Here is a 24,375-nt window from a genome sequence, read left to right on the forward strand (position 1 = left end):
TTTCGGCCACACTGTGTAAGACAACCTAGTTTGGCTACGGGGGAAAGAGGAAGATAAGAGAAAGAAGGGGGAGAACAGGGAGGGGATGAGAGGGGTCGGAGGGTTCAGTATTATACACAAGAGGGAAAAGTGTCGAGTGTCTGTTGAAAAACAGGTTAGTATAGAAGGGTTTAGAAAACAAGCGATAGGGACAAGTCAGTAGATAAATACAGAAAGTTCCACAGTTCAGGCTGTATGAATTCAGATGTTTTCTGAGGTGTGTGAGTGTGTTTGTGTGCACAACATGCACGGAAAATATGCGGACACCGCTCAAGTCTTTAAAAGGAGGAATTTAAGACATCAGCAGCTCATAAATCAAAAAAAAAAAACAGACACCACGTGCTTAAAAGACTCAAAGACAGCGCTAACCAACACACTTCCACGTGCCCTGCAGGCTCTGTGAGTAGATCCTGTGGACCCGCCAGACGGTCCCTGGAAGCAGAGCCAGAATGTGACACTGTGCTGCCAAAGTGGCTGGAATATGGCAAATGTAAGGTGAAATACCACAAATCCACTTGGAATGTATGGCTGCCATAAGCAGAAGGCATAGACATCTCATTGACATCACATTTTTATTTAATTTGCTAATTGCTTTAATATTGTTTTACAGTCAGTGCGCGTGTGCGAAAGCTGCATGCTGCCTGTTACGTTGCGTAAGTAATTTTCCCCTGGGATTATTAAAGTATTTCTGATTCTGATTACCTATATGCTTGCTTGTTAATGTATCTATATTATTGTCCCACTGTGCATCTTCTCTTTTAATTATCAGGTTTGGTTTTATTTGATGTTTTCTGTAAAGCCCTTTGTAACTTGTTTGTAATTTAAAATGCACATTTAAAAAGAAGCATCAGCCAAAATTCTGTACAGCTTGAATACACAGGATCTGATGTAAAATCCCTTGTGTTGATAATTGGGAACTACACACAAAAGCCTAGTCTAACCAAAGAAATTCACACACTTGTCGCTATGCTTCAGGAAATGCATTTGTTAAAGATAAATTCAAAATCAAACATTACAGACAGTGAAGATATAAGAAATATAAGGATAAAATACAGTACAAGACACAAAGACAAAGCCCCATGAGATAGCAATGTCATTATGGCTTTTCATGGGAGAGTTGTGCAACACAGTCACAAAAAAGAGAGAAAAACCATGTAGGTACACATGCTTTAAATCATGTTTGACATTAAAGGACTGGACAGTGGAGGGGCAGATGGACGACTGCAAGGTCGTCCATCTGCCAAGCTAAAGTAAGTAACATCTTCTTAGAGCCAGTCAAACTATGTGAGCTTCCATTTCTCCTGCATGCTGCTTTTCTTTTTTCTTTTCTTTAAAAGGCCAGCTCTTGTTAGTTGGCTTCCTGCATTCCCCCTGTAATTTCCTCCAATGGGAAAAATGGAGGTGCGGTTGGTCGTTGTTTGTCATGAAGTTGCAATACCGTGAAAGCCAGTGTTAAACAAAAACAATTCTCACTACCATTAGGTTACTAGCCAGCGTGAGTAAAAGTTAACAAAGCGACCAGGCGAAAGAAAGTTTTAAAGTGAAGGGTTTTTCCAATATAATTAGCCGACTCGTGAAGAAAAATGCTGTAGACGCTCACTCACAGAAGAAGAGGCGGAACAAGTGTGAAGAAATAGTTTTATTTCATGCTGAGTGGGTGTGCCAGCTTGGATAATCATATGTCACATTTGCCAAGAACAGTTTAACAAGAGTGTCAAACTTTCAGTACTACAAAAAATGTGCAGTATGTGTTTGACTGTGGAACCAATGTATCGCAGCAGTGAGTATCATCAAAACATTATAAAAAAAAAAAAAACTCAAATATCCAAGACCTCTAACCACTCAGATAGGCATAGAAAAAAATCTCCCCAAAACCCTAAAGGGAAGACAAGGAAGCCTTAAGGAGGGTCACATAATTGCAGGATGGCTAGGAAAGCTATAGTCGCTGAGTGAGCAAATATACATGGCGATGAGATGAGACAGTGGGGGAAAAAAAATAAACCAGTTAAAAGACAAGAAAAACAATTAACAACTGACCAGCCTTGACCACTGCGGTTAATGGGCAACACAAGAAAAAGAATAATGTTGTAATGTAACACGCACACACTACTGCAAATTGGGAGCTTTTATAATGTGGAATGGACACAGTTATTTTTACGAGGGGGCCCTCTACCTCACACTGCCTCATTTTACTGAACAGTTTGTACTCACAGCACCTACAAGGAAGTGAGAAAAAATCCAGACTGGGCAGAGAACACACAATCCTTTAGAGTTTCTGTTTGCTTACAAGAAAACAATGAGGCGCTATACGGAATATTCACAATGTTTAACAGGCAATGATATAAACATGAAAAAAAACAACTTTGTCTTTCAAATATCTATAGCCTTGATGTTTACTGGTTATTGATTCAATGCACGTTGCGGGTGAGGGAAAAACATGGTTACTCAACACCAGGCTGTGAGGGGACTAAACATGTTCTAGGGGCAGGGAGTGAGTCAAAGGCTGCACAGACCATCTTATCCTACACAGAGTTTGAAGAAGAAACAGGTTTGTCAGGGATAGTTCCCACTTCTGGTGTTGTATTCCGGGATCCGTGTTGATGTGTGGCTACAGTACATACCATAGACATCCAGCATACCCTGGAAAAACAGGGAAAGACACAGTACCTGAAGGTAAAAACCTATCAACTAGGGCTGGGCGGTATGGCCTAAAATGAATATAACGGTATAATTTGAAGTGGGGACGGGAAGGGTAAATATCACGTTATATTCGGGTTTTTTTTAAATCTCAATATAAGTGCTTCTGAAGAGGTAAAGCACTGGTATGGAAACTACATGACAGCTATTACTGTTCTTTTAACTGTATTAGGACAATTTTCATAGTATTTTAAGAACACTTATTGTGCAAAAATGAAATAGATAGAAAAAATACAAAAACTTTTCTCAAGTAACTTCCACCTCTGAAAACCACTTTTTTTTTTTTTTTTCCCATAAAATACAATCAAATCAAGCTGAACAAAGTGAAAAAAAAGATCAATACATTTTATAAAGATTTTAAATGTATTTTAATATTTAATAAATAATTATCTCCACATTAATGTTTCAGCTAAACTAGAGGACTAGTCAGATAGCATTAGCATAGCTATGGGTTTACTTATGGGCTGGACAGCTAGAAGGGCTAACAGAGCTAGCAATGGAGCTGGAGAACAAGTTCCGGTGCAGGAAAACAACCTCTTTGCGCCACAAACCCACACTTTGTGACAAAAGCCCCGCACACAGCCCGGCACGTAGCCCCCCAACACAGAGACACCGTGTCCTGTTCCCCGCAGCATACTGTGAGTGAGTGAGAGGGGACAGGGCGATGTAGGCAGTGCAGCGGTGTGTGTGTGTGTGTGAGCCTTGCTGTCGGAGAGAAGAGACAGTAAGGAAGCGTAGCTGGTACTGGTATATCAATAGTGCGGAATATGAGAATTGAAACTGTTTTAAATATTCATAATTGATATGTATAGAAAAATCTATAATAGAGCTGACCCTTCTTTAGATCTGTGAGGGCTCTAACAGTCAGCACGGTACAATCAAAATCCATACCGTAGGGCACATTCATAATGACGGTTTATACCGTCCACCCCTACTTTCAACCAGGTGTGATTACAAGCCTACAAACGTAACTCTTAATAAAGCAAATTAGCCAATTAATAGGTAGTCAACTTAATTAAGATACAACTCTACCGAGCATCGATTATAGTAGGGATGCACCGATTTATCGGCCCTAGATTGGTATCGGCCGATATTTGCCTTGTTCACGGCCATCTGCCTATCGGCAAATAAGATGACATTCACCGATGCAGTGGCCAATGTTTATCCAGTGTTTCCCTACACATAGACTTAACTTGGTTTATTAACGGCTGCCAAAGTAAGCTGCCTGGCCTTCTGGCTCTAATTGCCAAAGTATGTCTGGCTACCCATTTTAACCATTTTATAATTTTTCTTTTTTTTATGCGTCCGAGAGAACGACGCCATCTGCGATTGATTTTAGAAGACAGACACATCTCTCTAGAGCACTCCAAGCAGGAAGTGATGCTGCTTCCACGGGAACTCGGAAAACTGTAAGTGAGGCTGCGTTAATGGAACTCAGAAAACGCCGGCAATCTGCCAAATTGTTATTTTATACATCGGTATCGGCCAAGAATTTCACAATCGGTGCATCCCTACAAGGATGAGTAATATCACCAAAATATTGTGCATTTTTACAGTATGCTGACCTCTGGCAGGGTATATTTTGCAAAACTATTTATGAAAACAACCTGCCTACACAGTTTGCAAGTTATGAGATTCTTTCACAATACAATAATACAGTAAAAACAATTCCTGAATTTCCTGAAAGTGTTATCTTAATTCACACAAAAAAGGAATACCACCATAACAGGACAACATTGTTAATGTGCCATTATACTTGCAATGAAACTGAACTATTGCAGCTAAAAACCACACATTAGAACATGAAACAAACAAAAATAAAGTTGTTAAAGTTATTGAGTTGTGTCGATGTGTGCAAGCTGCCAAAGAAAACTTAGTGTGTTTGAAAACAGCTGCCTGGCCTTCTGTCTGTAATTGATCCAAATGTCATACTGCTGGTAGCATCACATTTGATCAGACGGGAGGGGGGGTAAAGTTAAACTTGTGTTTCCAGTTCATTTTGTAAATATCATTGCAAATGTATTTCAGACTGAGTGAATTGTCAATAGTGTTCAGGGAAATGTTTGCCAGCATTTTTTTTTTTTCCCCCCTATGAAATTATGATGTGCTCCATCCTAAACGATGCAGTTCCATAGCAATGCAATTTCCCAGCTAATACAATAGCCACTGGGCTAGTATGTGAGTACTAAATCACATTACATAAGGATAAGCATGTCACTTCAAAAAAACGTCTGTCATCAATGTCCACCGGGATCGATGGAGTCGATCGCAGATAGACAATTTAATCATAAATCGGCCCAAGCCTCGATACTACGACAACGATGAGGACACAAATTCCCCCTCAGAAATCCATTAAAACAAAGCCTTCACAGTCAAAATGTTAGAGCTGTCACTCAAATGTATCCACTAAGACACACCAAACAAAAATATCCTTTCTTGAAAAAAAAAATAAAATAAAAAATGAGCAGCACTTCAGCGGGTCACTACCTGGACTGTGGTGGAGAGCTTACAAACACTACATAGGAGGAGCAAAGGGATTGATGCTACGAGACTCTGGCAGATACCTTCAGGGCCTAAAGTTAAAATCGAATGCTTGAAAAGATCAGTACCGGTGGCAGGTGGTTTTTGAAAGTCAGGCTAGCATGTACAGACAGGCCAACATAGAGTAAGTGCACCCAGCCCATTCTGCTGCATTGATACAGCATGGAGTTCATATGCAGAACGAACACTGGACCTCAAGCACTTACGAGCTTGGTCTTACAGTAACCGATTCAGACCTGAAGTCCACAGCGTACCAGCCAAAATATTTTCATAAATTATAAAATAAAAAAATTGAAAAACCTTGGACAAAAGTTATTCTCCATAAGCTCAGTTATCACAGTAAGTTACCACGGTACCACCCAATTATGTGGTTGCCAGGTGAGTCATGACACCAGAGCATACCAGTCCGCTTCACCAGATACTTTGGCCCATGCTTAAAACCCACTTGGCCTTAGAAACGAGCCCCTCACACATCCCCCTTGCCCTCCGTGAAGACCTGGCACCAAGGGGCAAGAAGACGACGGGATCACGGTAACAGTAAATGGGTTTGACACATAGTTTGTGCATGTTTGCGCATGGTCATTAGACTGGCTGTGGGAAAATGAAAACATGCTGCACCATAGAAATCAAGCGTCCACTCGATCTGGCATCGCAAGCCTATAATCCTCTTTCACAACTGAAAAGTGAACAGAGGTTAAGCTGGGGAAGGACTGAAATGTATCATACAGTATCCAACTAAAATGTGCCAAATTTTGTAGAATGTCAACCAGAGATGATGGTCAGGCAGAGGGGGGAAACTGATGGTCTCTCTTATTGCTTCTCTGGGAATACTTAACCTCATAAGTGGCACCCATTGACAAACACTCCCAATAATGTCAAGAGCAGAACAAATCATGTGCTTTGGAGAAAAGCCGGATGAAAACAAAATTGCAAATGACACAAATTCTGTCATTTTCGTGCCTTCGCAAGATGAGGATAATGCACAGGACTTGCACTTAGAATTCAAATATATTGTAAATCAATAAAAATTAATAAGCACAGTAGAAGCCAAGCTGCAAAGTAATATGGTTAGGAATATAGGAAAGTAAAAGAAAACTAAACCATTAAGGCTGACTTTCAAAGCATTGTATAAACTGCACACTCACCTCCACAAATATACTTACACTATTTTTATTCTATTGGTCATGTGAGTAATACAGGATCGCAGAAAAAGAGGAAATGATGGGACTCATTTAAATATTACCAAACAGTTTTTAAAATATGCAAACAGTAGCAAATGTGAAACCACTGTTCTGACTCATGGTAAAAACAGTTTCTAATAAAGTAATACTTAGCAAAATAAGATTTGTATCCTTTACCAGATCCAAATAAACTCAAATTCACTCAATAAACTAGTTGGTATTTTTTAGTAATATGAATACAAACATACTACATCAGATTCCACAATAGCTCATCATTTATAGCTGAAGGCAGTACATAAAGCTGAATCTTGTCCCAATCAATAAATGAATCAACAGTCAAATCTGCTTGAAACACTGAACAGGCAGTGAAGGGGAAAATATGTGGCACGGATGCTGTGCCATTACGACAAGCAGTAACTTAACATAAATAAATCCCTACTACAATAACTCTTGTTAATCATAATATACCAAATTGTGTGGAAAAGTAATGACATAGAGATGATACTCCATCAATGAGCTTAGTTTGATAGCAGAGGGTGTTAGGTGACAATACTACTTAACTGCTTATTTGAACTGTACAACTTGCAGAATTGGAATTGAAAAGTATCAAATATTTTCCTTGAAAATAATTTGAGATATGTAAAGAAAGTTGCAATGAAACCCTACATGACATCCCACTCTACAAAAAGTGAGTTATAATAATTGGGAGAACATGACATCAACCAGTACAGCAGATGGCTGCAAGCTGGATAGGTAACGGGTACGTTGAGTCACCCTTTGAGAGAACGTTGATTGTTAGCCAATTTGTTAATCCCCTTACCTTTAACCCCGAGTATTGTTACCTGCGTTAATGGGCAAAGACTCAAGAGAGATAAATACATTTATCAAGGGTCCGAAAAGACCCCTGGCTGTTTTTTGCCATTTCATGGATCAGACGGGCAAATACTTGCAATGTTTTATATTCGACTGAATAGCTTCATACGGATGTTTTGTTTTGCTGTAAATTAAATTCAGTAATTACTTTTACTTGAGTTATTTTCTAACAAAGTACTTCATTGTTTCCTGTATAGTCCCTACTATTGTAGATTGTTGCATACACAAAATAAAAATGGCCGATTCATTTATTTTGATGGTCTACATTATTTACAAATGGCATATAGCCAATGTCAACTCAAAAAGACATTTACCCCAAATACACAGAGTGAAAAAGGTAACTCAATAAGTAATTACTTGAGTAGTCTTTCAGCAAACCAAGTCTCTACACAGTACTCTTTCCACCTCTGCTGGATGCAAACACTAACTCCAAACACATTTTAACACTAACCTTTGGCTTCATAATGTTCTTGTCTGAAGCAAAGGTAACTGCAGTTTACTTTTAACGTTTCCAGCCAAAACGATACACAAATCAGAGGAGATGAGGACTTGTAAGTCGTGTAGCATAAATAAATGCAATTAAATACTCTACAACAAGGAGCTCACCAGTAACACTCCCTTTACATCTTACATGGCAGTTTGATTCTGTTTTGCATCGATAGACAGACAGACAGACAGACAGACAGACAGACAGACAGACAGATAGATAGATAGATAGATAGATAGATAGATAGATAGATAGATAGATAGATAGATAGATAGATAGATAGATAATTCATCCGCTGAAGGAAATTGCGGTGTCACAGCTGGTCACATCAAAAGAATGGCCAATAACAAAAGAGCGTTAAGAATTTCGATTAAAATGGAAATATGCTGTAAACCTCAAACTGACTAATAAACAGGACACCTTATCAACGATTGGCACGAAATGGTTAACTGTGTAAGTTTGCGTCGATATAAAATGTGTACAGGGTAGCCAGGTTAGGATAGCTAGCTTTGTTGGTGGCCATTAGTATATATTTTTTACTTTTAACTATCTTCTCAAAAAAATAATATTATTAAATTCTGTCTTTGCCGTTTTGTTTTTTTTTGTTGTTTTTTTTTTTAAATCATCCCAGTTACACTTTGGTCAAACTAGTGCAAATAGCCATCAGCCCCCAGACACTGCAGCAGCTAGTATCGTTAGCAATAGCGATGATGGCGCACACCAACAACATTGTACTGTCTTCGTCGGGCTGTAAAACAGTCGAAACACAGTTCGAGTCGCCATCGGCGTGAGTCACCGCTCCGAGGAGTGTTTGGAGGATCTTACCAGCACAGGAGCGCTACACTGAGGCACACCGACACAACGCGCAGCCTCTTCATCATCTTCCCGCGGGGACCAACATCCTCGCTCTTTGGGGGGGGGGGTGGTTCGGGGTTTTCAAGTCAGCGAATGGAGACGGTGTTTCGTCACCGGTGAGTCCGAGAACATTTCAAAGGGAAGATGTGATGCGGCTCCGAGCTACGCTTGGCACGGGCTCGATGGCATTGAACGCGCCGCTGGCCGCCTCCTCTCGGGGGCTTCTGCTGTAGACTGATGGAAGGCTGTTGGTGAGGGAAGTCTCTGTTCAGCATCCGACCAATAGGAGCAGGGATATGGATGCATGGACCAATCAGAATGCAGAGATGTTGCTCAGCACCGCCCCTTCATCCTGACCTAAGGCGAACTGTCATTGAGCGATACGGGAAGACGCTGCTCCGCCGCTGACCAATAGGGGCAGGGCTGTGAATGCATCGGCCAATCGAAATGCACTTGAGCTGACTTGGCGAGGCTGGACAGGGACGCGTCACCTCTGTTCTTTATGTCAATTTCCTGAAGAAGGTTGCGAAATAGTTCGATCGAATGATGGGATAATATTGACCAAGCCACGACGAAACAGTTCTATGCTACTCGCCGCTACGATAGCACATTTGATTTGATCTTATGTTGATCTATTAACAAGTTATTAATATTCTAGAAGTTTGTATTATTATTATTATTATTATTATTATTATTATTATTATTATTACTATTGTTATTGTTATTATTATTATTATTATTATTATTATTATTATTATTATTATTATTATTCAGGGTTATTAACTTATTTGTTACATGCATGCCATTACAGCAGGTATCACGTTAGCCACGAAATGGAGAATAATCAAAGAGTACATTAATAGTAAGTATAATTAATAAAGTATAAGTGTGAGTAATACAAATATAAGAAAATAGAACACTTTATTCGGGAAGTATCCCAAAAAAAAAATACAAAGATCGAGCACTGTACAAGATGCAAAATAAATATACTATGCACTATAGAAATAATAACCTTGATTTTGACGGACTATGTTACATTCGATTTTGAGCACTATGTTGTTTTCAAATCCTTCTAACTGTACTTAGATAAATTCTATGTACAGTTAGAAGGGTTTTAATATAACATAGTCCTTTTAAACTAAACAATATTTTGCAGGGATGTAATTAAGATCCAATCTTTTCAATCCATCTTTAATTTATTCGACTTGTTTGGTTTGGATTAGGGTTTTCCCATGCACTTTTGTTTAAGACGGCGAGGGTTAATTTTAGCACGTTTGCGTCATAGAACTCCATTTCCCAGAATGCAGCCCACAGAGGACCCACTTCGAACTCGTCTTGTTCGATGTGGTCTCTTTAACGGGTGTGATTCAAACCATGAATAATAAAATATAAACGATCACAAACGGTGTTCAACTTGAAATGCGTCCGCACGCCACCAGCTCCTTTAAAGTCGCGGTTTTTTTTTTTCTATTAAATGTTTTACTTTTCATACAGGCGGGGTCCTTGCAGTTGAGTCGTTTCCGCAGGCGAGCCGTGAGCTTTCCAAGCGTCGAGGGGAAGTGAAGTTTGAGGCGAGCGCCGTCAGCTTTGCCGTCGCTACGCGGAGGGCGCTGATAAGCCGCCGGCTGCCCTGGACTTTCATCGAGTGCGAATCGCCGCTCGCCATGGAGGCGGCCGTGGTGCTTCTGTGCTGGTTCGGCGTGTTTTCTGCTCTGCCGGGCGGCTCTCTGGTGCTGGCCGCCTTCTCCCAGTCCATGGACAGCGACTTCACGTTCACCCTGGCCGCCGGTCGGAAGGAGTGCTTCTACCAGAGCATGAAGAAGGACGCCTCTCTGGAGATTGAATACCAGGTATTTACTATCGTTTGAACCGCGTGTATGTGTCTCTGAACAGGCAAGTCACCTGTTCACCTGGTCATCTGGAGTTGTCAATAATAACCGACTAGTGAACTAGTTACCGAACGACTACTTGTTACAGCCCCCTAGTACATTTTCACCTTTAACTCTACTTGTACTTTTACGGGATTCATTTTGGTACAAAGAACGTCACTGTTCCCATATAGACCAATCAAGTATGCATGTATGCTAGCTGAAGTTTGGTTAACAGTACGATCGCCACTATTTTGTGCACAAAATAATGTGCGTGGTAATGGCATGTTAAGTGTTTGGTGTGTTGGTCTACCTTGGATAAATGCACAGGGTGAAAAGGGGAACTCGATAAGTCACTGCGGAGTAGTCTTTTAATAAACCTACTCTTACGAGAGTGAATTTCCTCATCACTACTTGTACTTGTACTCAGCACTTTGTGAGCACATGAGGCCATGGGAGTTTTTTTTGTGTCAGAAAAAGGGGATATGTAGTATATATATATTTGTATATGTAGTGATGTGTTTTTAGAAAAACAACGGATGCCGTATTCGTGTGAAGATATGGTATTCTCTCCGTTTGCTTCTGCTTTTCTGGTTTGACGATTTGAAGGGTTGGATATAGTATCCTGGGACTTTTTCTTTATTTCTTCTTCGTTGTGTCTATTATGGAAGACTAAATAGTCATGCCTACAGTATGTGCTTATCAGCTTTTATTGAGCATGGATGGAAAAACTCCAACTGACCATGAGACCTGGTGTTATTTATATATATATATATATATATATATATATTTTTTTTTTTTTTTTTTTTAATATATTTTTTTTGTGTGTTTCACTGTCTGTAGGTGTTGGATGGTGCAGGCCTTGATGTTGATTTCTACATTTCATCTCCTTCTGGGCAAGTGCTTTTTAGTGACTACCGGAAATCAGATGGAGTACACACGTAAGTTGCCAGTCTGTCTGTTTGTCAATGAATCTTCCAAATTAAACTCTGGTTTTCTCAGTATAACTGCCTTTATTATTTTACACCCGATATTGTGAGAATTCTTTGGTCAGCGTTCGTTTTATCTCGAAAACTATGCATCAAGACATGACAATCTCCTAATTTCATGACAAAACCGAAGATCTGAAAGACAGTAATACCTACATGTTCTTGCTTTACCCCCCCCCCCCAGTGTTGAAACAGAAGACGGAGACTACATGTTCTGCTTTGACAATACGTTCAGTTCCTTATCGGAGAAGGTGATCTTCTTCGAGCTGATCCTGGACAACATGGAACCAGAGGGAGAAGACCCCGAGGATTGGAAGGAGTACATCCATGGAACAGACATGCTGGACATGAAGCTGGAGGACATCATGGTACGGTCCAACTCTTAAACCCTGCCACATGTCATGGTATACTGTACTTGTTAGTATAAATGGGATTCTATTTGAGCAATCAAAATTTGGGGGTTTGGGGTTTTTTTTTTGTTTTTTTTTGGCCTTGTGATTTAGCTGTTGACAGTTGTTTTTAATTTTCCCCTTTCCAGTTGTTATTTGATAACAATCTGCCAGTGTGCCACGTATGCTGTCTGGATGGGCGGTCAGAGTGACCCAGTAAACAAAGTTACAAAGAGTCCCAAACTTGGACGATCTGATGAACTCTTCCCTATATCCTCCCCACAGCAGCTTGTGGTGTTTACCAGTTGTTTTATGTGTTCTAAGTTACTTCCCCGGTTGCTACATGAGTCTCTGAGAAAGTGCAGGAAGCGCCGCTACGGCTGTGGCGGGGGGGGTTTCCTGGCAGCACAAATAACTTTACCAGGTAGAACGCTGTGGGACAGACCCAGGGGCTTTACCATCTTCCTGGCTAGCTTGTCTGGCTTGTGCTGCACTGGGCCTGAGGTCAAGCTAATTTCTATCACCCTTTGTCACAGTTACAGTCGCCGGGGCGGCAACGGCTCAGGAGATAGAGCTATCATCCAGTGTCTATTAAGAAAGGGGAAAGGGGACTTTCACAGTACTAAGCAAAAGTATGGTTTTGGTACTGGAGAAAGCCCCATATATATATATATATATATATATATATATATATATCTGATACCAAGAGTCAAACATGTGTGAGTGTTTCTCGTTGTGATGACTGAACCAACAGTTTGTCTTAACTATCCAGGAAAAGTAATTGATCTGATCAATACTCTGTGTTGGCCGATACTTAAAGTTTGAGGTTCAGAATCGGTATCGGTCCGTCCCAGCTTGCAGAACTAAGATTCACTCTGTCATCTCTGTTTGCTCTTTCCCGCAGGACACGATCAACAGCGTGAAGGCTCGGCTGGGGAAGAGCGTCCAGATTCAGACGGTGCTGCGGGCGTTTGAGGCCCGCGACCGCAACATCCAGGAGAGCAACTTTGAGCGCGTGAACATGTGGTCCCTCACCAACCTGGTCATCATGGTGCTGGTGTCCGGCGTCCAGGTGTACATGCTCCGCTCGCTGTTCAACGACAAGAGGAAAATGCGCACCTAACTGCACCGGGCAGGGAAGGAATCTAACATACAGTACTAGCCCACAGAATCGTTTACCCTTTCTACAGAGCTGAGCGCTTGGTGCACAACTCCACATGAGGATGCACAAGCACACAGAAACCTGCACACATTTTAACATTTTTGACTCAAACCTAGAGACGTGGTAAGTATTTGCTGAATCCAAATATGCACAGAGCTCCTCTGTTCTGTCAACTAGCTGGTGTTTGGAGGACGACAGGAGTCTGGAAAAGGATCTAGCAGCTGTCGGTAGTTTCACAGTAGTTTTCAGTCTAAACTGAGAAAGGGGGGGGAAAGACTATTCCTGTCACCGTCAGGCTGTTTAATTTTTAAAACCCCCATTTCTACTGTTATTATTCACAGAAAGTGACATAAGAAAGTGGCAGAAAATTATACGGTCACTATTTTCTGAACGAGCCCAAAGAAGATTTAACAGCCCAACCGCCTCATAATTGACACTGCCTTTTTTGACATTTTTTTGAAAAACGCTCAATAATCAGACTTCATTGAAGAATCAGTGTCTACTATTTGCACAGTTTGACTAATGTCTTCCAACTGGTGTGTGGGGTTTACGACCGCTCTTTCTGCACATCAGACATGTTTTCAGAGCCTTTACCACCACAACTTACTGAGATGCCTTCAAGGTTTTGCATTCTGCTGCCAGCCATTTGCCACTACCAGTGCCCTTGACATCTCTCCCAGTGCCAGGAACAACACATTTCTCTCCCTAGATGGCCAATCAAGTGACATACCTTTTCTCTGGTCACCTCTGTTACAAACAAGTGTTGAGTTTTGCTGCTCATAGTCTTCCTCGGCTTCCCAGGAAAAGCGGAGTAGGGGATGTGCCACATCCAAATCATTTAACGAACGTTGCCTGACCCTCCTCTGGTGTGACTCGCTGACTTTTGACTTAAACGACAGCCAGCTACCCCCCTGCGTCCGTCTGTCGGGCTGGCCCTGGGGCTGCTGTCAGCTGTGTCGGGTTACAGCCACCTTGCCTGTGAAGATGTTAAGCTTGCCTGTCTTTGCCATACAGGAGACTATTTCTGTCACACTTGACACCTGGAAAGCCAACATCGCTACCACTGCAGAGCAGGAATTTCATGACCAATGGGAGGTGAACTGCCCTGGCTGCTTTAGCTTTCCCATGTTTTTCTTTCCCCCCATGGCACTGTATGTAGCTGCTCGTCACACAGGCTCTAGTGTCTTCTCAACTCATATTTCTGGAGTCAAGGTTTCCTTAACTTCATACAGGATTTAGTCTGTTTGTGACTTTTAACTTGGTTTGTTGTCCAAGTAACACAAATCTATATATTTTTTTCCTCATGATTTCTCAAATGGTATTAAAACTAGAGCACTGGGAACGTGTCACTTATGACCCATTTAGAAGCACCATGCCACCATCTACTGGTTGGATTCTGAGTTGCTCTTTCAAGTGCCAACGTCCCCTCAGCTGTGATTTCAATAATATATTAAATGCTTTATGACAGGAACGGTGAACAGTGCTTTTGGACTATGGGGTTTTGTAGTGTGTATATTGCACTGATTTATTTTTATTTGAGTCATCAAGACTAGAATAGTCTTCCCCTTTTTCAACAACAACTAATGTCCCTAGTTCTTTACTGATACCCAATTTTGAGTTACTGTATTTGTCATATAAGTGTAACATGAATTGAACCGAAAGTTTTTATATACCATTCAAGCTGATGGGGTTTTTTTTTCTGTCAAGTGCTTTACAGTTATTTTTATGCATAATTAAAATAGTGATATTGTAGTTCTCAAGTGAGAGTTTGAAATAATCTTGGAGCCAACAGCGACATATTTCAATTTGCCAAATGGAATAGTGGTGGGCAAGGGATTCTTTTTTTTTTTCAGCAATATTTATTTGACTGTATAAATTAAAAGACTATAACTTTTCTGAATTGTATCTTATTGTGTTCCTACATACTGAAGAACATGTTTCCTGACTCACTACAGATTCTTCATGTTCCTTGAAAATTCCCCATATGAGGATATGCAGAAACCTTCCATAAATGAACTTTTATGGATGTGTGTTGAGTACAGAACTGTTGTTTGCAGCTTGAAGTTTTATTTTATTTCTACTGGATGAGATGCACACCGAGAGGAATAACAGAAAAGAGGAAAACCGCCTATTGACATCGGTGGAAGTAATGAAGTACAAGTTCTCTAAATATTCTTGGACGCTTTGGACTTCCACTCCACTGCAGTCGCTCTCCTAAAAAAAAATCAGGATTAAATATTTGTCTCTCGAAGTGCTCATCATGATTAATTTAGTCATATCCCACGCCACTTATTTGAAATAATGTGATTCAATTGTTACTTTATTTATTTTTATGAATAAGGATTTATATATTCAGGAGGTTATTTGTCACATATATATACATACGGTCATACATATATGTATATTTATGAATTACTCAGACACCACCTTTTCTATTTTGTTGAACTTGTAATCGTGAGAACCATGCAGAAAATATATAAGTATTATAGGATCTGTTAGATCGGGCAAGGACTTATATACTGTCGCTTAAGAAGAAATGTCATTCTAATACTTTCAACAAGAGTCATTTTGTGTCAGGGTATTTATACTTGCATTACTTCAGAAGAAGGTCAGAGTACTTCCTCCACCACCGCCCTCCGTTGGCTGTGTTGTTGAAAACGTATCCACACGGGGGCGCGTCGAGCGCTCAGCCATCGCGTCACGTCCGTGATATCGAAACAATGACCGCGTGAGGCCGACTCCGAACAGATCCCTCTCCCAGGTAGACGACGACCATGAGAAGCGTTTCTCGGTCCTTGCCCGCGTTTAACCTTGTCTAACGCGATCCGTTGTCATGAAGTACTTGTTGATCACGAGTCACACGTTTTAGCGAGATTACGGCCGGAAAGTGTTGACAGTACTGTCAAATCTGAAATACCGGAAGTCGAGTGCTGTCAAATTGTTGTCACTTTTATCAAGGTTTACGATCATCCTTCCCGTGACACTGAAATATAATCTGCTGATATATTAAATATTAACATGGGCATATTTCATAGCCATAGCTGTCCATAGCTGTCAAAGACGGCGTGTTAAGTGGGATACACGTCCGCGTTCATGCTCAGGCTGAGGCTGGTACACCATGGCTGTTCAACTACTTTGTGTGGGGAGCCGGATTCTACTGTTTTTGCTCCGATTTGTAACGTTGTTCTTCTCCTTGGCATTTTTGTGGCTAAAAGCGTCTGGGACCCAACAACTGCTAAACCCACGGGCTCTGTTGAGGTCTTGTTAGAACCGGGACGTCTCAGACATCTTGTGGTTGAAGCTTGATCCGTGTCCATCAATATGTTGAACAAGTACTTGTGAAAATCCGCTTAAAATTTACCGGAAGGAGCCGAACGTTCGGGCATCCCTCACCGCACATACGCCAAGGTTCTACAACTTCCCTTCGGGTGGTGAAGCGAGATACGTTTGTGGAGCGGGTGCTTTGTAACATCATCATCTAATTCGCTATTTATTCACTTGGCTCTGGGGGGGGGGGGGGCGTCGTGCAAGTTGCGTGGTGTAGACTCCATCACTCTGTAGTGGTTGCTTCGGGCAATATCTGTGCTGGGTTGAGACAACCCAACACAACACCCAGATTTTCCTTTGATATTTTATCTCTTTTGCTTTTTTTGTAAATAAACGCATTCTGTTCGCATTTAACCCGGTGCCTTGTTCCTCCTTATTTTCCTTATTTTCCAGACTGTATGAGCTGATGATGCGTTCCATGGGACTCAGGAAATTGTAACCTGTGTTAGTAGTAATTCTGCGTCACCAGGACTCGGAAAACTACAATTAGTCGCAGAATCGTCACCGTGTCATTACGTCAGCCGATGCTGCTTCAATGGAACTGGAACATTTTTGAACTCGTTTTAGTAGTAATGCTGATGTAAAGACGAGCGTCAGCACAAACTAAGGCTACCTTCCATCGGAACTGGAAAATTTGTAGTTGGTGTCGATACGATGTGATGGTGTGTTTTACGCGAAAACTCGAATTCATATCTAAGACGACTAACCTGGACCCTGTGTATTGCTGCCGGGAGCTATGTTTTTTATTATTAGTAGTAGTAGTAGTATGACTACTTGAAAAACAACTAAAAAGAAAAAAAACACAAAAAAATGTAAATCTTATTGCTGTATTTTTGGATATTATAATCTGACATTGTTTTATGCTGCTTCTCCACAGCCACATCTTTGTTGATTGTTTGAATTTCCTACCTTACCACTGATTTTTATATATAATATGATAGACTATTTAAAATGGATAGTAGTTTGACAGAAAGTGAGTAATCAAATTGTGACTGGTTGAGGCGGCAATGGGTTGGACAAAAAGGAAAATTGCCTCTTTTTAAGGGACGACATTTCATCATATTTAAATTTCAATCCCTTGTCTGATTTTTGTGGGGGGTTTTTTCTCCAGTTTATTGTCAATCTTCTATTTTATCCAAAGGGACAATCTACATAAATGCCCGGGGCCACATTTGGCCCCCAAGCCACCAGTTGAATATGCCTGTAGAGCAGTAATAGAAGTGGAATAATTTGTCTTATATATCTTGGCAGGAAATCACTGCTTTCCACTAGACAAAGACTGCAAATATACTGCAAAGTTTTCTTGTCAGGCAAAATATCAGTTATCTTTATCATTTTATGAAAAGATTAGAAGGTAGAATTTTACAACACAGCGGGTGATTAATCAGTTTTCCTCCCCTGCGTCAGATTCCCTGGGTGATCCAGGTGATGGGGCCAGACGGCGTCCCGGGTCCTGCTATTCCCTGGCGGAAGGTGCTATGGGAGCGGCAGCCGTTCCCCGATAACTATGTAGACCAGCGTTTCCTGGAGGAGCTGCGGAGGAACGAGGGCGTGCGGCAGTACTGCTACTGGGCTGTGGTCAAAGAAGCAGGCGTGGTCGGGCAGCAGCTGTCCTGTGTGGCCATTTTCCTCACGCTCTGGCTCTACATGGAGCAGGTATGGTATTCTCCCTGCAGGGATTCCCTGTCTTCATGGCATGGTTCTCTGTGAGGCCCTGTGCTAGACTAGTTTCTGTAACAAGTCAGTTGTTGTTTTGTTTTTTTTCTCTGATTTTCTGGATCATTTTTTTTTCCTGGCTCTTTCCTATCTCTGTTTAGGGTCTGCTGTCTCCAGAGCTACTGCTGTGGAGCAGCCTGGTAGTCAGCCTGTTGGGCTATGGCCTGTACCAAGCCATGAGGCCGCAGCCGGAAACGGGCTACCACCCCCGCACACAGCTGGCGGACTTGCAGAGCGCCGCCATCTTTCTCTCCTTCACCTTCGGCTTCTCGCCCATTCTAAAGACGCTGACGGAGTCTGTGAGCACGGACACGGTGTACGCCATGTCGGCCATGATGCTGCTGGCCCACCTGGTGTCGTTTCCTTACTCCCAGCCCACCCCGCCAGGCAGCCTGAGCCTCAACGCAGCGCTGTTCGCCTCTGTGTGCCTGGCGTCCCGGCTCCCCGGGGCCCTGCACACCTTCGCCATGCTCAGCTGTGCTCTGATGATGTTTGCTCTGTGGCCCTGCCTGCTGCAGCGGGTCCGGGAGAATGCTCCAGGGCAGTTCATAGGGCTGTGTGTTGGGATTTGTTTTTGTGGGGTGGGGGGCCTGGGGTCCCAGTGGTTGGGGGGCGCCGTGCTCCTGGCCCTGGCCCTCGGGAGCGTCACCCTGCTCTGCCCTTTGATGCTCGTCAGGCTGCAGAGACACAAGGACAACATCCACGGACCCTGGGACGAAGCGGAAATTCACGAGGACCTCGGCCTGTACCCATACTGAGGGAAGTGACCGTTCTTTCTGTATTAACAGTCTAAAGTATAAACATCTGGAAATTTAAGATTTTATATGAATCGGTCTATTGTGCTGGACTCAGTGTTACAGCGGTAGGTAATTCTCTAAACATAAGACAGTTACAGTAACACTGGCAAATGCTATGGAAGACATGACTTTATTTACTGTTTTTAAACCCAACGTTGCTGCTTTTTGAAGTATTATTAGAGTTTGAAGAAGATACAGATGATTTATTGTGATACCTTGGATTACATTGGAAATCTTTCCTGAAACAATGGGAGAATCTAATGGATGGTTTCCATGCTGACTATGCTTTATAATGTTTGCTTGCTAAAGAACAAGGGCTCTATTCAACTGCAAAAAATGCTTACACTTGATCATTATATTAATAATGATATGATATTTAGAAAGGATATTTTACAATAAACAGAATTTCTCTTTTTTACAACTAGTAAGTGTCATTATTGCCATTACTAACTTTATTGTTAATTGTGAAAGCTGCATGCGTTCTGAACAAACTGCTGCCACTGGATGTCCAACTTTTATCTCTTGTTTTCCTGCTCAAATGTATTTTTGTGAACAGTATGGGGACCAAAGGTCAAAAAATACAAGGGTGAATAAGTGTGTATTCCTGGGGAATACATTTGTATCCCTTTTTTTTTTTTTTTTTGAATGTGGTATCAACATAGTATGATATACATGAACAACTTAAAAGTAGTGAACAACAGCATAGGCCACTTTTCCCGCCCAATGAGGTTCTCTCTCTGTGACGGAAAAAACCCCCGGTAAAACAGACATACAGGATAGTAAAACACCAACATTCGTTACATAACAAAACAATACATTCTTTAAAAAAAACACATCGCAAACAAAATCTACTTCATGTAGGCCTCATTTCCATTGTCTCTGAAGACGTTAGTTAAAGAGAGAGCTCCTTGCCTTCTAGCTCAGGGGCACTTGGGCACAGCGGCTCCAGGTTTGTGCTTCAGGTGATACAATACAGGCTGGACCTCGTACAATGTTGTCAACTTTCACTCACACTCAAGCACAAATAAAAGAAGGCTAGGTGGGACTCAAACAAACAAACATGGCTCCAGCTAAAAAGTGTTTTACACGAGGGTGAGAAGGCCAATGAATCAAACAACTTCTATGCGCGGTTTGAAATAGCTGACTTCTCGCAGGAGCAAAAAGTGGCGATAGATACATTACCTGCATCAGACTATCCAAAAATCCCCACTGACCAGCATGTTGCACAGAAACGGTTCTCACACACCTGCCCCAAGAAGGCCACGGGCCCAGGTGGCCTGCCTGGGTTTCTTCTGAAGTCATGAAGAGAAGAGCTGGCAGTGGCCCTGGTGTCCTACCTACCAGAAGTCTCTGGGCTTTCATGTTGTTCCTTCCACCTGGAAAAAACTATTACTATTCCTGTTCCCAAAAAAACATGCTGTAAGGAAAATAGTGACAACCATCCAGTTGCTTTGACTTCAGCAGTTATGAAGTGTTTTTAGAAAACCATTATCAACCTATTGAAAACAGAAGTCAGCTGCCCACTATTCCTTTTCAGTTTGCCTATAGGTGTAATCGAGGTACGGACGATGCGACCACAGCCATGGTACATTTTATATGTACACACATAGAGGATCCTACATACATCTTTGAACCTTGAGCACGGGAGCCCCCTAGGGTTGTGTCAGCTCACCCATCCCTTTCACCTTCTCAGATGATACTGCCCTCTTCGCTTTAATGAAACAGGATAGCGATCTATCTGGCTACTATTCAGAGATACAAATGTTCATAAAATGGTGTGATGACAACCTCTGTTAAAAAGACCGATGAGATGGTGTTGGTGTTTTTATTGACAACCCATTAACATGGGACACACATGTGGACGGTCTCTGTAGTAGATTAGAACAACGACTGCACTTCCTGCGTCGACTTAGAGTTCAAGGTGTTGATCAAAAATGCATGTTTAACTTTTATCAGGCAGTCTTAGCGAGTCTTACTAGATATGGAATCACAGCTTGCTTTGGTAACCTCTCTGTGCAACAAAAGTTTAAAGTGGACTGATTGATGCAAACTGCATGGAAGATTATCGGGGTATGACGCCATCCATCCTTGTAGTCTACTTATCAACAGGCAAGCCAATAGGATAGTGATTGACCCATCCCGTGTTCTACACAGAGTATCAGCTACGGCCCTCGGGAGGAGGTTCATAGTCCCTTGTTGCACATTTAATCGATTAAAGAATGAATTGATCCCTGCCTCAATAAAAAGTTTAAATATCGACAGATAAAAAAAGGAGAAAGCCAGGAAGGACACTGGAGAATCAATGTTTTTATTAAGGGATTTGTGCAGATCTTTGCTTTTGTTGATGTGTTTTTTTTTCTGTTTGTCTACAGGTGTGTTAAGGTAAGGTTAAAGTAATGTCATAGCTTTGTATGTTTTTTGTATGTGAAATGTTTGTCTTTTACAGCTGCAGCTTGGGTGAAGCCCAAGCTAAATTTTCCACTTTTGTGGGACAATAAAGTTCATCTTGAATCTTGACTTAATTTCAGCTGAGATATTCCCTTTGTTTAACTGGAAACGAGCTGACCGCGCTGCACTCCCTTGCTGCTATATGGCTTCATGGGGAAGATTCCGAAGATACCTGTTGATGTTCTACACCACCACCACCACCACCACCACCACCACCTACATGCACCTTTTAAGCTTGACTGACAGCCCACTGTACCAACATGAACAGGGTTTAATCAAGGTGGCACTGCACCCGAGCTGCCACAAGGGGGCGCACCATCTAGCCGGTTTCGGCCTGTGTCCAGGTACTTGAAAAATGTGACTTGATGTTTTAATGACATGACAAATCTGAACCCAACCACCCAAAAAGAGAATAGGCTACTAAGTTAAGCAAGTCTTTGGGGTTGGGGGAATGATTTCTGTTTTTTTACAGTTGCTTTACTTTATTTAGTCACTTATATTATTTCTTTATAATATTCATGGACTGGATCTATCAAACTGCTCATCAGTGATTCATGTCCATCTGCTTGTGAATGACTATGACACCATGTATTCTATTTTATTTTAAAAAGTAATCAGGGTCTGCATGAGCATTATCTGCTACAGTAGAACTTTATGAAGTTTTATAGTTCGATCAGGGCAGTGGTTTGGACAAGTACATTTACTTTAAATACTTCAAGTGCATTTAAGAGCAAGTACTTCTATCACTTTACCTAAGAAGGGATGTCAATTTCATACTTTCACTTTTTTTTTACTTAAGTAGGAGTTCGTTTCACCTCAGTAAAAGTATTTGAGTAAAAGTAATGAAGACCCTGGACATTTTATACTTGCAGAGTTACAGTGTTGCAGATGGACAAACAGCCTCAGTGCAGCATCTCTGGATGGAGGCGGTATGTGTAAAACAGACATAAGAACATTGTGCAGACAGGAAGTCCACTGGGGCCGAGGGAGTAGAGAGTTCAGTTCTGCAGCTGGATTACACATCACACGCTTTATTGATCCATTCACCGGGGCAGATGGGAAATGGAGTTCTGAGCAGAGACTGTGGCTTTTAGTTTTTCTTAATAAAAATTGAATTAAAATTAGTCCGTTTTGATTAAATTTGACATGTAAAAAAATATATACATTTTGCTTCTGACCTCTGATCTTCACGATTGAGAAGAACTGCACCGAAGACAACCCTTGAGTTTAGATATATGACCAAAACCTGTCCGTATAAAGAGTATGAAGACTTCAAGACCTACAGATATGGTTTGTTTAACAAAGACACCAAATATAAAAAACACCTATTTATGAAGAAATCAATGGAGTATTCTTATTTCATTTAAGAGAAATAAGAATAACGGCTTCAAGTGTGAAAGGACCGAGGAGCTGCAGAAACTATGGCAAAGGGGGGAAAAGGGAAAGTGCGAGACAAAGAAAGAGAGAGAGAGAGCGATTGTGAAAGAGGAAAAAGAGAAGAGAGGAAATGAGGCTGACAGAAAAGGAGTCGGTGTGGGGGTGGGGGGCAAAAGTGAGGAAAGAAGCTGAAAAAAAGCGAAGGGAAAGGGGAAAGAAAGAAAAAAGAAAGATGTTGCATGAGGGGAAATGGGGAACGCAATAAAACAAATGCATACGAGAAAGAGGTGAAGGGAGGGTGGTGGGGGTGGAGGAAAAAAGTTGGAGGATGACAGAAAGAGAGAGAAAGGGATCGGGGAGAGAGAGAGATGGAAAGGGAAAGAGATATTGAGCGAGAGACAGAGAGAGATGAGGGAGAACGGGAGAGGGAAAGAGATTGATGGGGCGATCGAGAAAGAGTCAGAGAGGGAGAAATAGAGAGAGAGAGAGAAAAAGAGAGTTTGCGTTTTTCAAAAGCATTTATTTAGAGAAAGAGGGACTGAGAGAAAAAGAGGGAATGAGAAAGAGCGAGGGAGAGAGAGGGGGAGGGAGAAGGAGAAAAAGGTATTGAAAACCTTTTATTTAACTGATGTAGTATATAGTGGTTCCAACGGTACAGAGAGAGAGAGAGAGAGAGAGATGGAAGAAGAGATAGAGGGGTAGAGAGAGAGAGAGAGAGAGAGAGAGAGAGAGGGCCTGTTGTCTCTGGCTCCATGAGAAAGCTGGATGGAGGGATGGCCTGCCCGCTGGAGCCGATGGAGGAGGGAATACGAGAAACACATTTTCCAGCAGACCCCCACCCAGCTCAAATAACACCCCCCCCCCATGCCCCTGTGGGTTTGTGTGTGTGTGTGTGTGTGTGTGTGTGTGCATGTGTGTGTTATGCGCACGCGTGTGCATATGGATGTGTGTGTGTGTGCATGCGTATGGATGTGTGTGTATATGTATGAGTGTGTGTGTATAGATGTGTGTATATGTATGTGTGTGTTTGTGTGGGCATATGGAAGTGTGTATGTGTGTGTGTGTGTGTGTGTGTGTGTGTGTGTGTGTGTGTGTGTGTGTGTGTGTGTGTGTGGCAGGTTTTTCACTGGTGGGTTTGGGCTCAGTGGCTGAACCAGCGTGTGCCAAGGTGTGATTCACCTTGGCACCCTGGGGAGGGGGTTGCCAGGTTTCCGGGTCGCCCCGCGGGTCACTGGAAGCCATCTGCCCTTGGTGGAGCCGGCGGGCTTGGTGGAGAAGTGGCCCTCATGCAACTTCGGACAGAAAGCCACAACTTAGAGGGATACTCCAGGGTTTTTTTAGGGGGAGGGACTTCCCTTCTTTTAGTAGTTATCGTTATGGCTTCCTTCAAAATCCTAACAGCCATTCTCGAAGATGCATATTTAGTACAAAACCAACGTTCGTATACAAAATAAATCTTCTCAGATAAGAAAACTGGCTCAGAACCGTTAGTTTAGATCGCTTTATTTTTACTTGTCATAGAGACGCAAGATATCGCTTATGTAAGATGATTACTTTTACACTTTATTAAGGGAGCGAAATTCAGGCCTGACAGCAAAAAACAGTGAGTCGCAAATGGAAAATTGCTGC

At 41.9% G+C, this 24,375-nt stretch overlaps 3 protein-coding genes across 3 annotated transcripts in view; 2 read left to right on the forward strand and 1 right to left on the reverse strand.

Moving 5' to 3' along the window:
* Positions 1 to 8,696, reverse strand: part of suco (SUN domain containing ossification factor) — a gene marked incomplete at its 5' end in the record, with an annotated part of 63,986 nt that extends 55,290 nt beyond the window's left edge. The window contains one exon of the mRNA XM_080024354.1: positions 8,644 to 8,696. Within this exon, the coding sequence (XP_079880480.1) occupies positions 8,644 to 8,696 (53 nt within the window). The remainder of the gene's footprint in view (positions 1 to 8,643) is intronic.
* A 1,536-nt stretch (positions 8,697 to 10,232) lies between these two features.
* Positions 10,233 to 14,977, forward strand: tmed5 (transmembrane p24 trafficking protein 5). Its single transcript, XM_080010404.1, has 4 exons — positions 10,233 to 10,523; positions 11,385 to 11,482; positions 11,715 to 11,898; positions 12,824 to 14,977. Exons 1-4 carry the CDS (start codon positions 10,338 to 10,340, stop codon positions 13,040 to 13,042), a joined length of 687 nt encoding a protein of 228 aa, XP_079866530.1. The 5' UTR covers positions 10,233 to 10,337; the 3' UTR covers positions 13,043 to 14,977.
* A 786-nt stretch (positions 14,978 to 15,763) lies between these two features.
* On the forward strand, positions 15,764 to 19,345 carry pigc (phosphatidylinositol glycan anchor biosynthesis, class C). The gene is made up of 3 exons (XM_080016114.1): positions 15,764 to 15,842; positions 17,816 to 18,064; positions 18,226 to 19,345. The coding sequence occupies exons 2-3, from the start codon at positions 17,837 to 17,839 to the stop codon at positions 18,880 to 18,882; spliced, it is 885 nt and encodes a 294-aa protein (XP_079872240.1). The 5' UTR covers positions 15,764 to 15,842; positions 17,816 to 17,836; the 3' UTR covers positions 18,883 to 19,345.
* Positions 19,346 to 24,375: the final 5,030 nt, after the last annotated feature.

This window comes from Zeus faber (assembly GCF_960531495.2).
Source record: "Zeus faber genome assembly, chromosome: 1".
Taxonomy (NCBI): Eukaryota; Metazoa; Chordata; class Actinopteri; order Zeiformes; family Zeidae; genus Zeus; species Zeus faber.

What these genes read in the sequence shown, in the direction of transcription:
- pigc (XM_080016114.1), top strand. Translation starts at nt 17,837, where the DNA reads ATGGGGCCAGACGGCGTCCCGGGTCCTGCTATTCCCTGGCGGAAGGTG. An exon ending in TCTGGCTCTACATGGAGCAG is followed by an intron (nt 18,065 to 18,225) that starts GTATGGTATTCT and finishes ATCTCTGTTTAG; the next exon opens with GGTCTGCTGTCTCCAGAGCT.
- tmed5 (XM_080010404.1), top strand. Translation starts at nt 10,338, where the DNA reads ATGGAGGCGGCCGTGGTGCTTCTGTGCTGGTTCGGCGTGTTTTCTGCT. An exon ending in CTCTGGAGATTGAATACCAG is followed by an intron (nt 10,524 to 11,384) that starts GTATTTACTATC and finishes CACTGTCTGTAG; the next exon opens with GTGTTGGATGGTGCAGGCCT. An exon ending in AAATCAGATGGAGTACACAC is followed by an intron (nt 11,483 to 11,714) that starts GTAAGTTGCCAG and finishes CCCCCCCCCCAG; the next exon opens with TGTTGAAACAGAAGACGGAG.